General features: G+C 40.0%; 1 protein-coding gene across 6 annotated transcripts in view; it reads left to right on the forward strand.

Annotated features, from left to right (window-relative positions):
* GLI3 (GLI family zinc finger 3) overlaps positions 1-14795 on the forward strand; it is a 195661-nt gene that overhangs the window by 57251 nt on the left and 123615 nt on the right. For 4 of the 6 annotated variants that reach the window (XM_015854996.3, XM_015855000.3, XM_015854997.3 and 1 more), the window contains exon 3: positions 5935-6177. In XM_015854996.3, the coding sequence (XP_015710482.2) occupies positions 5935-6177 (243 nt within the window). Of the gene's footprint in view, positions 1-1618; positions 1870-5934; positions 6178-14795 lie in introns of those variants that run through there. The other 2 variants (XM_032442544.2, XM_085539973.1) reach the window with 2 other exon arrangements.

The raw sequence follows: 14795 nt of genomic DNA on the forward strand, positions 1-14795 counted from the left end.
AAAGTACTATACATATGGTAATGTAAAAATAACTAAGCTGAAAATCCATTACGAATGGGAATATAAATCTATACATTTTCAGTGGTGAGCTCAGATAATGTATGCTATTTATAAGCACAGAAGTCTTTTTTAAGGTACGCATAGGCATTGCAAAGAAATTAAGAAGCGTACTTGTTATCTAACACATTTTGTAGCCTCTCAAATGGTTGGACTCTATTTTTAAAGCTCACTATAAGCATTGCGCTTTGTATCTCTGGTAGCATTTTCAGAGCGTGTACTTCATGTGCAGCTGCTCCAAAAGCAGGAAAGTGACAAACTTAGGGCCAGGAGTGTTCAGCTTAAGCTGCTGTACCCACCCGAAACAAGACTTTGGTTATAACATGCACTCTTTTTAAAAAGGGAGGCACGATCCTACTGATGCATTTTTTTCCTGCTTTGCTGATAAAATGGCCAGAGAGTAGTGATCAATAGATGTATGCAGGAAGCGTCAGATACCTGTGTCTTGATGAGCCTGGCAGTTGCTCTGCTGTGTCGTTCCAAGGAAAAAAATGCCAGGTCGCAAAAACATAGACCTTAAAAGTGAGGGAAATTGCTTTCTTATTAGATATCTATTCTATTAAGAACCTTAAGTAGTCAATCTTTTTTTTTTATTTATTTTTAAACATCCTTCCTCCCCCTCATTCTGGTTCACAGCAAACTAAAATGCCGCTTTTCTGGGAAAGACTGATATTTTGACTTCAGTTTTGTAATTTAATGATGGAGAGTTTCCTCAGTAAACCAAATTTAGAGTACTAGAATGCTTATCTTATATCCAGACCTTGAACATAAAAGGCATTTTATACCAGCAATTGTTCATTTAATGAGCAATTGCAGAGTGCAGGACGGTTAAGGGATTGAGCTATATGCACCATTATTGCAAGAAGTATTCCGAAATACCAGAAATAGGACGTAAGCTCTGATCAGGGGGACTGTGAGCACAATTACCTTCTTTTCAAATCCTTCTGTGACACTGCGGGAGGAAAAAGGACTTTGAAACTTGAAAGGAAAGAGCTTGCTTTCAACCTCAAAAGCTAGGAGGAAAGGGCTCTGAAATTTGCTCAGTATTCCCAATTCACCATTAGCCTGTTTCTTCCTTTAGCCTCAAGGCATTCTCCGCTTTTTGAAAAGATGTTAAGAAATTCAGTCACAATAGAGAGCCTAGTTTTGAACATGTTTCACTCTGTCCATTGAGGTCTGGTCTTCAGCCTTTGTGTGGGGTGAATTGAGCTGAGCAGCAAGCTGGTTGGGGAGAGGTGAATGAGCAGGCTCTGTGCAGTCACAAATTCTGGCAAAGAAAAGATTACCCTCTCCTTTATTTTACAATATGCATTCCTGTACAATCCTGCTAGTGGCAATATGCGGAGCAGAGCTTGTGCTTAGGTCAATATGGAGCACTTGGTTTATAGCAACTCTTGTTAAGTTTGTCTTGTAATTGAAGCTGCTGTTGACCTTGCTTGGAGACCATTTGTAAAACCGTTTATTTAGCATAAACTGAAATAATAAACCCTCCTTCTCTTAGGCCGATTGTGATAGGGTGACATTAGTTTGATTTAATGATTAGCCGCCTGACCCCTCAGCTACAGAGAGCTGCTTGAATAGGGAGAGTTCACTAGGAAGCACTCAGGAAGAATACTAATGAGCTTGTTAAATTTAGCATGGCACCAACCACTTTTAATTCCTCTAATGAGAGAAGCACTGCCTCTGAGAGAGAGGGAGGGAGATGAGGAGAGAGAAAAAGAGAGAGAGGAATGTCCACAGCCTGTAGCCAGAGAATTTTGGGCAAGAGAAGAGCTTGGAGAGCGTGTAAGCCAGGGTCTTTTGGACTACGTTGTAAGTACGTTGTCTCTTGTCTCACCCAGGTGCAGCATGTCGGCAGCTCGCCTGTGTGACCATAATGCTACCTACGAGTTGCAGGCAGAAATATGGAGAGGAAACTTAATGCCTAGATGGATTTAGCTGAACTGCTGCATCTCGTCTGAATGGGGGTATCTCTGAAGTGTGGTGGGAGTGATTTTTGGCATCCTCTATCAATGGATTTCAACTTTTTTCTTCAGTTGCTGGCTCTAAAAAGGTTTAAGAGAAAAAGCTTTGACTTTGTGTCTTGATGTCTGTAGAACTACGATAAAACAAGCAAACGAAGGTTAACGGGGGAAGAAAGTTCAGTGGATTCTTGTGTTTGATTTCTGTTTGCCTTGATTTTTAATTTGCTTTTAAATTAGCTGAACAACTAGAAGCATGTTTGTTCAGGCATACTGTCCTGTGAGAGTTCTCTGAAAATGCTTGTTAGAATGAGGTGCGCTTAGTTGCTAAACACTTCAAATAAAAACCACTTCTGATCGGAATAGCAGTGCATGGAGAATTCTGAATGAATGTGATTGTTCCAGACTAGATGCTTGTAACACGTGTCTGTGGCGCCTAGCTTGTTAGGACAGAATAGGGCATACATGAAGAAAGAGAGTTTTATGCAGATGACTTTGGAGGCCTGATCGCTCTTTTTTATTCTTTTGCGTTTTTCCCCCAAGTCTTTCTCTTAAACCTGTGGAAGGCAGGCTGAACTATGCTGAAGCTGGTGGAGTACCACTGATGGTAAACGGGTGGAGATGAGGGAGAATTGGTCCCCATGGCTGTGATTTCTTTCTGCAAGTTTTAGTTAATGAGATGTTTCTTTTGACCCTAAACCAAACCACTTTTAAAACTTGAGAAGAGCAATAACAGTTGCCATGCATTTGTCTGTAAGAAGCCTTTGGCAAATGCTGCTGGAGCAGTGGGCTGTTTGCTTACGTTTTTGCTATAGAGCTCCACTTGTTGCCATGGTGGACAGCATGTTTCTGTCAATAATTTGGCCCGGCACAGCTTGTCTGCACTCACTCTCAAACTTTATCAAGTAATTCAGCTGAAACAGAACAAGATTAGACAGCTTTTGCCTTTTGGCTCACTGAAGTGGCTTTACTGCTGTTGAGACTCAGCAGAATGACTGCAGGAGAAGTTTCCCCCTTCCTGTGTGGAAGGCTCTTATAAACATCCCAGCTATTTGTATCCTGGAGTGCAGGTACTGTCAAGCCCCTCATCTGCCCCCTGTCAAAAGAAACTGTGGTGCGGAGTGGGTAGTAGATGCTTACCGAAATGTTAGTCTGTTGTGTCTTGTCGCCGGAACACCACCATGTTTGCATTTTTGCTTAAAAAAAAAAAAAGTCTGGATGAAGTTTTTTATAGTAGTCAGTGTACAAAAGTGTTTGACTTCTAACAGTAAGAAGCATTAATTTAATGAGGAGGGAAGATGGTTGATAGAGAGGAAAAAATACTAATTTTCTTTCGTTTCCTTCCCACTATTCTTTCCTAAAAGGGGAAAAAAAAAAAGAAAAAAAAAAAAAAGAAAGCTTTTTAAAACAAATCACATTTTTCCTTGAGTTTCAAACTTACTGAAAATAGGTGTTGAATTTCATTCCAGAATTCTAAAAAAAATGTTCCATACCAGTCCCCAGTTCCTTGATTGATGACACATGCATGTTTGGAGAAGGAAAGAATAAAACTGAAGCCTGTAGACAGGCATTGGGTTCCTGTATTCCAGGATGGCAGTTTAAACAAATATTATCTTTTTATGGAAGAGTAAAAGAACTGAAATCCTCTCTGATCCTCAGATCGATTATACAGCCACACAAATCACTTCAAGCTCACTGGCTTCCATACCGTGGTAACACAGGTTAGCTTGCTACGCTTACGGGTCTGTCAAGATTTCAAATAGAGTATAATCCCCTATTTTCACAAGAGTTTACATCTCATCAGTGAAAGTTCACTGTAGGTTGAAATTTAGCATAAAAGATTCCAGCTAGGGAGAAATGTGATGGAAAATTTAACTTCGTCTGGGGTGATTTGTTTTTTACTTTTCAGATATACAAGCTGCTTTCTAAAAAACTTCATATAAGTTTTAAAGTTTTAGATTCCCTTTTGTGATTCTCTAACTAAGAACAGCTTCGGTGTAAAAAGTGGAAACCTTAAACCGTGCTAATCTAGAGCAGGGACCAGTACGTATGCATATTAATAAAAAGTAGAAAAGGGCAAAGGGCTTAAACTCCAGTGCTGTTGTCTGTTTCTATTAACTCTTTCTCCTCAGTCCCAATCCTGGAAGCTCTATGTATGGAGAATTACTGCTGGCTATTTAAAGAATTCAGTCCCTGGAAGATGCTGATAAGTCAGCAGCCCCTGCTTGCTGTAATACTTGGAGATAGAAAAATAATTAAGCACTCAATAGACTGCACTGTTGGGTTTTGTTGTTGTGATTTTAGAGAAGAGGGGGCAGGGAAATGCCTGGAAAGCTCTGCATTAAAAGTAACGGTGTAGCTAGTTTGGACAATGCTGAAAATTAAACTCTGGGCTATTTAATACACGGTTAGCCTGGTTCTAATGAAGGCAGAGTTATGCTGATGACGAACTTGTGTGAGTTGTCATGATCAATTGGTTGCTGATGCTCTTGCTATTTGAATGAGTGCAGCAGGGTAAGTTGTAAGTAAAAATGTGGCCCTGACCTTAGCAATTCCGGCCTCTGACAACTGAAGTGAAATCTTGTCACTGTTACAAATGACCCTGCTTTGCCTGTGAGTTGTAGAATAAGTTTACCTGAGCTGCTTTAGTTTCCTAAGAGTACTTTCATTTCCTTTGCAGTTACCTTTTCTGTACCCAATATTTAGTCTTCTGGGGCTCTTCATATACTTTGTACAACTTTTGAAACTGACTGTATTTATTGGTACTTCTTCAAGACATTGGTGTATCCCCACATGTGTAAGGTGTTTTATTGAGCAAGGCTGTACCTGGAGCATAGACATCTGCCAGAATCCAGCACATAGTTATGCACTTTTTTAGAGAAATGTCTCTGTATTTTAATAATGCAATAGCAGAGCCACTTGGTGTGGTTTTTGAAGGCTGCTTGTGATCTGCAGGAATTGCTGCTCATGCAGGAGCCCAGGTTTGGATAAATGCCTGGCTATACTGCAAGGCAGGCTGATTGAGCAATTATTGGAAAGCCTTTTGACCCCTCCACTGCAGGCAAACAGGACTCACAGAAGGACACTGACGATGAATGAGTGAAGAGCTGTGTCCTGACAGACGTAAGGGGAAGGGCCTGCAGAAGCATTTGCCTTCTCTATGCTGGAGCGCTCACAAGCAGTGAGGGGTTTTTTCAAACCAGCCCTTGGGCTCCACTCTACTCATTCTCTTTTGTTTTTCCTTCTGTTTGTTAAGAATTTGTGTGTTTGGACATGGGAGAAAGGGAAGGGGGAGTGGTCAACCCATGCATACCTGTGGAAACGCTGCTGGAGCAGTTGTCCCCACTCTGCCTGTCTTGTGCTGATGGTGCTGTCTCTTGGGCAGTTTTACGTATTTCAGTGTCACCCACCTTGTTTTCCTACTAATGGCCTTTCTTTAAGGCTCCAACCTTCCACATAAGCAAGGTTCTGAGGACTGGAGCAGCGCTGCAGAGCAGCAACGGGTGGCAAGGTTTGATTTAGGCCTGGCAAGCAGGGTTCATCTTCTGCTCTTTGTGACAAATTGTTTTCTTCCTCCTCATCAGGCAGCCAAAACTTCCTTGTCCCAGAGGCAAGAAAACAGCAAGTCTCTGTCTGTTCTTGCAGGATTGATAGCCTTGCTGGTAAATGCATCAGTGCATGGGTGACGATGATCTACTGACCAAGAGCTGCCGGTAGTGTGCTCAGCCCACACCCCACAGCATCCTTCATAGTTACATGCTGGCTGTCACCAACCTGCACCCTAGCACTAGTGGTGGCAGGGAGAACTTCTTGTTTTATTTGCTAAAAATGGACTAAAAGTGTCTCTCTCTCTCTCTGTCTCTCTCTCTCTCTTTCTTGTTCTCTCTCTTTCTTCTTTGGTATTTTTTTTTTCCAGAGGATGAAAGTCCTGGACAGACCTATCACAGAGAGAGAAGGAACGCAATCACAATGCAGCCACAAGGTGGGCAAGGCCTCAGCAAGATCAGTGAGGAGCCTTCAACATCTAGCGAGGAAAGGGCCTCATTAATAAAGAAAGAGATCCATGGATCTATATCGCACCTTCCTGAACCTTCTGTACCTTATCGTGGGACATTGTTTACTATGGACCCCAGAAATGGTTACATGGATCCTCATTACCGTGAGTATTTATTACACATGTGTTTTGGGGAGGGAGGTTGGAAGGCTGTTCAGGCTGTCAAGTTTTATGTCATTCTGTTTGTCACCTTGCATCATCTTGGGGAGAATTGCTTTCTCTGTGTGTGAGTTGAGATAAATGTGATATATATTTTTTTCTGTTTCAAATTAAAAGCTGGGAAGCATGACAACTCAAAATTAGCACAGGCCTCTGCAAAGCAACTTCCACAGGATATATCATCTGTTGTTAATCCTCCTCAGTCATCCAGTTCTGCATTTGCTCCACCCCCATCATGCACAAAGAAAAAAAAACTCATTAAATAAAGCAGAGGAGGAAAATGAAAAAGGCTGTAAAATCTTCTTAATAAGTAATCTTAATCTTTTAAAATAATCTTAGGTTTTGGTTTTTTTTAATAATTTGGGGAGGGATTGGAAAGTGTAATGCTGCTGGTATTGTTTATTAATTAATTTTTTTAACTGTTCTTTGTTTTTTTTGTTTTTAAAGATGCACTTGCTTGGGAACATGTGGGCTAATGGGGTGGTTTTATCATGTTCTTCCCTAGTCCCCTTAAGATGTATGGGGTAAAAAAAGGCAAACAGTTTCAACTTCTGAGTCCCTGCTCAGACATTAATAAAAAAGTAAGAAATTAACTGACACTTGAACACAGATGTGGAATGGATTTCTCCACGGGCAAAATATGAGAGAGTTAAGCAATTTTTTTTCATCTGCTTCTAGTTTAAAAAAAAAAAAAGGAAAAAGAAAAAAATCATTTAGTTGTGTAGTAATGAAGTACATCTTGAGGTGTAAAGGCTTGTGCCTTTTGATTATAGATTTATCACCTAGTCAGGATACACATTTGCCATTTAACCTTCCAGTCTCCAGTTCCAGACGATGGGCTTAAGACCCACAGAGGGGGCCAGTCTGTGTTGGCTTTTTTCCTCCACATAATTCAGAAATTTCAGTGTTTTAAGCCAGGCAACTGATTAGTGAGGACAGCTGATTAGTTCATGGTTTTTTGCTAAAGAAAGTGCCAGGGATAAAAGCTAATTTTATCCCTTCATTAGTTGGGCTAGCAGCAAAGGGGAATGTTCACTCATCAGGGTGCAGATCAAAGTATGTCTCACACAACCTTAAGTCTCACCAAACTCCTTAAAAAAATTAAAAAAAAAAAAAAAAAAAAGGAGTGTGATTGTTAACAAGGATGAAGAGAAAATGAATAAAATGAATACCTTTTTTTTTTTTTTTTTTTTCATTCTATTCTGTGACAGCATTTAGGGTAAAGTTTTCAGTGAAGCTTTTCAGCTGTTCTCAAACATACAACAGTCAGTTCATGGACACTCTCCTCCTCTTGAGCTCTCTGCAGCCTTGTTCAAATCCTGGAAGGGAGTTGCTCTTCTTTTTGCCTGGAAAGGCATGCAGCAGTATACTAGTGACTTGCCTGCCAGAGAAGTGTGAGTGTGCAGAGCAAAGTACTGATCACAAGCAGCAGCACACAAATACAAGCTGTTGGAGACACCAATTGTAGCTTGTCATTTTGAGTATCTGTTAACTCAAACTCCAAATCTCCCTTGGGAAAAGAAAATCCTATTGGGGAAGCAAATAGCTTCTGTGTGCCTCCAGTATAGCTGGGGAAAGGTAAAAAGTGCAACTGACACCCCAACCAGCCAAACAACAAACATTATGCTAAATTTAGTGATTGCCATTTTGGCCATCTGACCAGCTGCCAACTCAGTCCTTAAATCTGGATCAAAGTGTTACTGATACTGTTAAAGATTCAGACTGAGGAAAAAAGAGCCACCCAGTCTGAATGAGCCTAGCTGGTTTGGATTTTGTTCATTTTGTTTTCTTTTATAGAATTACCTCTTTTGACTAAGTTTCCCACAATTTAATGTAGATAAAATGTCCATATTGTGACTGATAACTATAGTCAGTTAGGATGTGTCAACTGATAGAGAAGCACTGATGTCAGAAGCCAAGGGAACAGCATAATTTTACACAGCCTGTAACAACAGAGGAACAAGAAATGAGTTAATTTTAAATGAACAACAAGATTGTAAAGCAGAAGTCTAAGCCAGAAAGTATCTGATGGACAGACCTACTCCGCAGCTGCTGTAATGAATTGCAGAGTTTTATTCACGGGTTTGTAAAATACCTCATGATATTAATGTCATATAAAGAGCCATCATGCTTTTATTTACCTTTAATAGATGTGATACAGAAGGACACCTAAAGAGACAATTGTCTAGTCAGATTTTTAGGGCATCAGACAGTCTTACTGAAATTTTCATTGTAATTGTATCATTTATATATGCAAGACATGCTTTGATCGAAGTGGTAACAGTATTCAGGCTGACATTTATAGTGGTCCATATGAACAAGATCGAATAAGGAAGTGATATCCCAGTTCCAATGTAGCAACAGGTGAGGAACCAGCAAGTCTATTGTTCTCTTCCTTAGTTTCTTGCTTGTTTTGCTGGGCATATGGATAGAAAATACTGTTTTAATTCAACATTGTTGGGTATGTAAACACTCACAGTAATTCCTTAGTTTCCCTGTGGCTGGAAAATATAGACTTTTCAAGATGGCTAATTTGTGCTTCTATATTTACCCACTTTGTATTTAAAAGCGTGGGCAGGCTTCCTGTAACGCAGGAAGAGGGAAAAATAATTTATTTTTGAAGGAGGAGATCTGTCTATTTTTATGGCAAGAAAAGAAAAAGAGAATTTAAGTCAGTTGTGTGTGGAATGCATGTCTGCTCCAGGAGCTGCAGTTATTAGAAACAACTTAAATGCCTTGCATTTCTACATGTAAATATGTGTGTCTCTGTGTATGTGCACTGCAGGATTTTTTGTTGCTGTAATTTTTTTAATTTTTTTCCCAATTAAAATGGGCAATGTTGTAAATGTTGGGAATAATAGTTACCATACATGTGGAATAAATACCGTATTGAGGGGGAGTTTGCTCTCCTACAGAGCACCGGGAGGAAGTATTGTTGTGTTTCAAGTGGACCAGCTTTTCAAACAGCTGGGAAGAAACATGCCATAGAGCCGATGGCCCTTTTGCACCACCAAGGAGCTCCTCAGCCATTTAGCAACCACAAATAAGAGAATGGCCTTGTTCTTGGTTAAGAGACCTCTGTCTTAGAGACAAAAATATATCCAGACCAAAAACAGGTTCAGACTTTTTTTCAGTCATGATTTTCTCAAGCGTCACTTAAACACTAGTCACAAAGTGTGTTTTTAAACTTTTTTCTTTCAAAGGCTTAGGCAGGAGATGAAGAAAATGCTGATGTTTCCCTTTGTATGTTACACCTTTCCTTTACAGAGGGGAGAAGGTTTAGTGAGCTCTAGCATGGATTTTTTCCAGAGTTTCTTAAATAGATTTAAAGAACAGTGTTTCTCAAACACTGATTATGGTTTGAGCCCCTTGTTAATGTAAATTCTGTCTCCAGAGGTGGGGCTGAGGCAGGGATAGCAACTTCCTTTTGTTATTCTCTCCACAATTTTAATTCCCACGCAGATTTATGGCAGTGTTAAGACTGCCTGTCTCACAATTCATTCCTCACGGAAAAAATGAATCATTCCTGATGTAAACAGTTTGATTTAAAACATACTGCTGGTATTCTTCCCTGCGTTTCACAGCTCATCTGAAAGAATTGTTAGTTCCTAATTAGTAAAGCCTGAAGAATTATCTTAAGTAAAAAAGCAGCGACAGTTCAGTCGGCTCTGAGCTAAGAGTCTGTATATACAAAATGGCCCTGGCAGGAATCTTTCGGGTACATACTTCATTTCAGAGGTTATGCTGAGCATAGCTTGAAAGCAGGAACTCACCCTGCACCTTTTTTTTTTGCCCCCTTCTTCTTTCTTTTCTTTTTTCTTTTTTTTCTTAACAGGGGTTATTCCAGTTTAGAAGCTTCTGTATCTATTTGGGGAAATGGGAACTACTTATTGCTTATTTCAGAGGATTAACCCTTCAAAGGTATTGATAGCCCTCAGTTCCCACCATGTCCGGACTTGTACCTTGAATGGATTGGGCCCCTTACAGAGGCCCCAGTTAGATTACACATTGTTAACAACGTCATCTCAAAATCAATTTGCAACATGACCAGAAGACCAAAGCAAGGAAAATACAGTGTAGGTGCACTTGTTCATTTACTGTTTCAATTTTTATTGACAAGAATCTCCCTTTCCTTAATCTCCCCATAGAAAAGGAGGAAGAATAAAAAGAGAAATTAGGTTCTGCTTCTGCAAACAGTAACTGGAAACACTGCCTTAAAATGCAGTCACAAAGCAGTGACTTTTCATGGCCGTGTGATGGTCAGCTACATGTAGCACATTGAATAATCAGATCAGTCCATCTTGCCTCCAGCTGATGGGCTCATGGAAGGGGTCCCTGCCCCGTTTGGTTTGTAGAGGGGAGAGCCGGTGACCTCCTGCATCTTATCGCTAGAGTGTTTTGGGCCTCCAGGGGGACAACCTGAGAGCCTTTATGTTATTCTCATGGCTGACACTTTGCTGAACATACATCTAGCTTCTTAGCTTCATTAGGTCGTGGGGGCCAGGGTTGACTCTTTATAGAAGGCTTCTCCCCCAGCCCTGCTGGAGAGCGGTAGGTGAGTGTCAGTGAGGAATCCTTGCAGAGATTTAGGGCAAAAGTCTTTAAAGACATTTAGGTACTCTTCAGTTTCAAAGTGAGTTTTACCTTTAAAAGTCTGAGTCCTACTTCTTCAACCCTTTCTGCTGCATTTTGCAGAGGGGGGTTGTAAGAACTTTACTAACAAAACTATCCTCTGGCAGTGATTTGTGGAGTAGGTGTTGTTAAGCAGGATATAGTAAAAAAAAAAAAAAAAAAAAGTCAAAATTTAAAGCATCTCATAAAACTTAGGAAAAAAAAACCCACTAGTTCAAAAGTGAATGTCAGCTTAACAGCTGAAAAACTGAGCTTAAAGAAAAAAACAGATATATTTGCAAAACGTTTTTTTGGAAAAAAAATCTAAAATTTATTAGTGTATTTCAGTAGCTTCCAACAGAAAAACATTGCTCACAAAACCAAGTGTAGGGTCAGAGGCACCTTCAGTCTGAGATTTTGGAAGGAGTAGTAGACCTCTTGAGATTAACAGCTGCATATAAATGGAGAGCTGTTCTACAAGATGCTTCCCAAACCTCTCTGGTCATGATTCAGCTCCCTGCCTGTTTTTCCAGAGTCCTTCTGTGGAAGAAGCAGAGGCTCTTTAGAATCCTGGCAGTACTACCCCTGTTTGGTCCTATCATTTTGAAGTAGCAATTGCACTGTAAGATTTGCAGCTAGAAGCTGCATGTAAAAACATACTTTTTCTACCTGATTTTCTCTTTCCTCAGCATGAGACTGCAGAAATGCCAGTTTCTGAAAGCCCTTGAAGTGTAATTTAGTTGAGAAATTAAAAGATTTTTTTTTTTTTTTTGGCTTTTTGATTTGCTTTAATTTCAAGTTTAGGTTAGTATTTAAAGATACATATTCCATTTTATTCCCTTGTCTTACAGTTAGTATCAGTTTTGACTGGAAACTACAAGGGGTGATCTAAACAAAGGTGATCCTGTTTGGGCAAAGGGTAGAATAAGGTATTTCTGTGATCCCTGACTAATTCTTTTGGACTTCATTTTTTTAAAATGTCCTTAGATTCAGCCTTTGGGAAAAAAACCTAAAAAAGGTCCTTCCATGGTACCTAAGAGAATTTACCTGCTGGGCTCTGCCTTGGTGGAGCCTTCTCAAAAGCAGATTGGTTCTCTTAGTCTCTTTTATGGGGTTATTTAAGTGCCTGTAAGATAAAGTTTTAATTTCTAATAACAGATGCAAAAATACTTATTTCTTTCACAGATTTGATTTTATTTGTCAGGTAGAGCATTTTTAGATGCTTTAGAGTGTGTATTTGTTATATACTGTCTTCATGGAAAGAGACAAAATAAATTGCTCAGAGCTATGGAGTCATAGCTAGAAACTCTGAAAAACAACCAAGAAATAATGTAATCCATCTCTTTAGCCTCAAGGCGGATCAGCTATCCCTAAATCAGGAGAGAATGAAAAGCTTAAAAGTTGCTGTGTCTTTTGATAAGTGGGCGTTCCTGTCTTTAAGAGCCTTGTCACAAGGTCTGTAATGGGTTGGGACTGATCTGATTTCCCTGTGTGATATCCTCTATCTATCAGCAGCTGAACAGTGAGAGGAAAACAACACACAAAACACACACACACACAAAATCTTTAGAAGCACAGAAACTGAGCTGAAAAAAAAATATGCTGTTTTCCTCTTCTGAGATTCACTAGTGTGAGGGAATTGTGGTATTTGCCATCACTAAGTTCTCTGAACCCCCTCCCCCCCCCCAAACAAAAAGCCAACAACCCAGGGCCTGACACACATCTGTTGTGTTCATTTCTGTCATGGCAACAGGCAAGATCATGAGTTTTCTCTTTTTCTTGGTTAGAAGTGATCTTTTTTGTGTTATGGTTAAGGATGAGTAATGCTAGAGATTAGCCAGGTATGACAGGTATGTAGAAAACTAATGGTCAAAGGAAGATAAGCATCATCTTTTGCAAGATTTGGAGCATCCTTAATACCTGAGGTTCCTGTCTGTCAGTCACCTTGTTCTGAGGAACTTTTCAGGCATTTCTTGGCCAAGGACACATGGTTTGAAGAAGTAGCCTTTTGGACTTGGCTGCTTAATGCCTTAAAAACAGCCAGAACTCAACCTTGTGCAGCTTTTGGTGTCAGATTGCCTTGCCTTTATTGGTAAGGAGCTTTATGTCTGCAATAAGTTCAGTCCATGTAGCAAAGCACAGGAAATGCTTCAGCCAGGTGCTGGTTTGTGATGAAGACTCCTGGCTGGCTGAGTGATCATGGCTTCCATTGGGAACTAAAGCAGATTTTCCTGAACTGTTGAGTATGAGCCAGATACTTCTTAAACTTTGTAGTGTCTTACACTGCTGGTGAGATGGTTTACTTACATTAGTGTTTTTTCATCTGGACAGTGCCTTAGAAGGAGTCTGGTTCCCTAAAGAGAAGTTTCAATTGCCATTTTCATATCTGGAAGGATGCTAATTGGTCTGTGTGGCAGCATGGAGAGGCAGCACTCCACCAACCTCCTGGTTATCTTTTTTCATTTGTGGAGGTATAATTTACAGCCAAGGCATCAATCACCAGTGTGGGAAACCAGTTCTCTACTAAGTATTGGTGTATTTGTAGCTGTGTTTCAAAAGAGTACAGCTGCTCTACTGAGGTGTGGTTGTCAGCATGTATGATGGTGGTATTGTTTGCAGCAGCAGAAGAAACTGTACTGCCATGGAGGGGTTTGTGGATGTACATGTTTGTACGCTGTCATCATACTTTATTTTAAAAATGAGTAGTCATTTCATAAAAAAATAGAACAAAAAAAACCAAACAAAACAGAAGAGTGTCTTTCAGAGTTTGTCTTCTTGATTTGTTGGAGTTCAACACAGCTGGGCAGATAATGGAATTGCTTTCTGATTTAAATTATGCCTGTTTCCTGTTTCACACTGAATAAGGTAGAACAGGGAATCCCCCATTGTTCGTTCTGTTTTCCTTTTCACATTTCAGTGCTGCCCTGAGCCATCTTTTTTCCCAAACAGTGCTGGTCCAGAACCTGATGAATTCAATGAATCAACAGCTGCTGGCTTCAGTGAACTTTGTAATAATTCCCAGTTGCCTTGTATTCTGCCCTTTCATTTTACCTGCTCCTCATACTAGTTGTAATTTAAAATCCTGATTCCCAAGGATCTGTGTACCAAGTGAAGAGCTGAACATTGTTATTCATCTGTCTACATTCCCCTGTTGAAGTAACAAGCCAAAAGTAATGGCAAGTGACATACTTTGAAATAAACGGCTGACTGTGGAAACAGCTGAGCGTAACACCATACTAAGTGTTGAAGCAAATAACTAATGAGGTAGATGTGTTGAAATAAATTGCATTCCAGTATGTCACACTTTCAGTGTAAGAAGGTGCTACATTTGATTTCTTTACTTTTTTCACCTGCTTGTCTGTGGATACAACTGAAAGCCTCTGGCTTCGATGTGTTGACTTCTGGTAGAGTTTGTTGTTGAAGTGAAATCAGGTCATTCTGTGTGAATAAGCATTTTTTGGATTGAGGCCTGTGTTGTGTGTAAACAGTGGCTGTTCACTTTACCAGGATGGACCAGCGTGATACAGTGATAGCGAGCAGTTGGCTCCTTTGCCATGTTTCTTACTGGGTGATACTTTGAATTGGCATCAGCGTCATTCACACAAATAGCTAGAGTACTTCTAACAATAAAATTAGTGCCAGACATTAAAAACATTCGTTGCTGCTATAGTAGGAGTGAATTTTCTTTTTATTTTTACTGGAAGAGAGAGAGGAACGCAGGTTTAATCACTGGCTGAATCAGTGAGCTGCCCAGTGCTTGGAATGCTTGACTTAGGGAAAAGCTGATGTATGACCTGCTCATAAATTCTTCTCATTTGCATGAGACTGGCAGTGACCATGGCCTGTGCTTATTTTTACTCTAACAGATTTTCAGTTTTTCTTGATTTGTCAACTTGAGTGCAGAAAATTTGAATATGCCTATTGGGAAATAAAGCCAACTGGAGAAAGGTCCC

The sequence above is a fragment of the Coturnix japonica genome, chromosome 2 (genome assembly GCF_054131305.1).
Source record: "Coturnix japonica strain WE chromosome 2, WE-NBRP24, whole genome shotgun sequence".
Taxonomy (NCBI): Eukaryota; Metazoa; Chordata; class Aves; order Galliformes; family Phasianidae; genus Coturnix; species Coturnix japonica.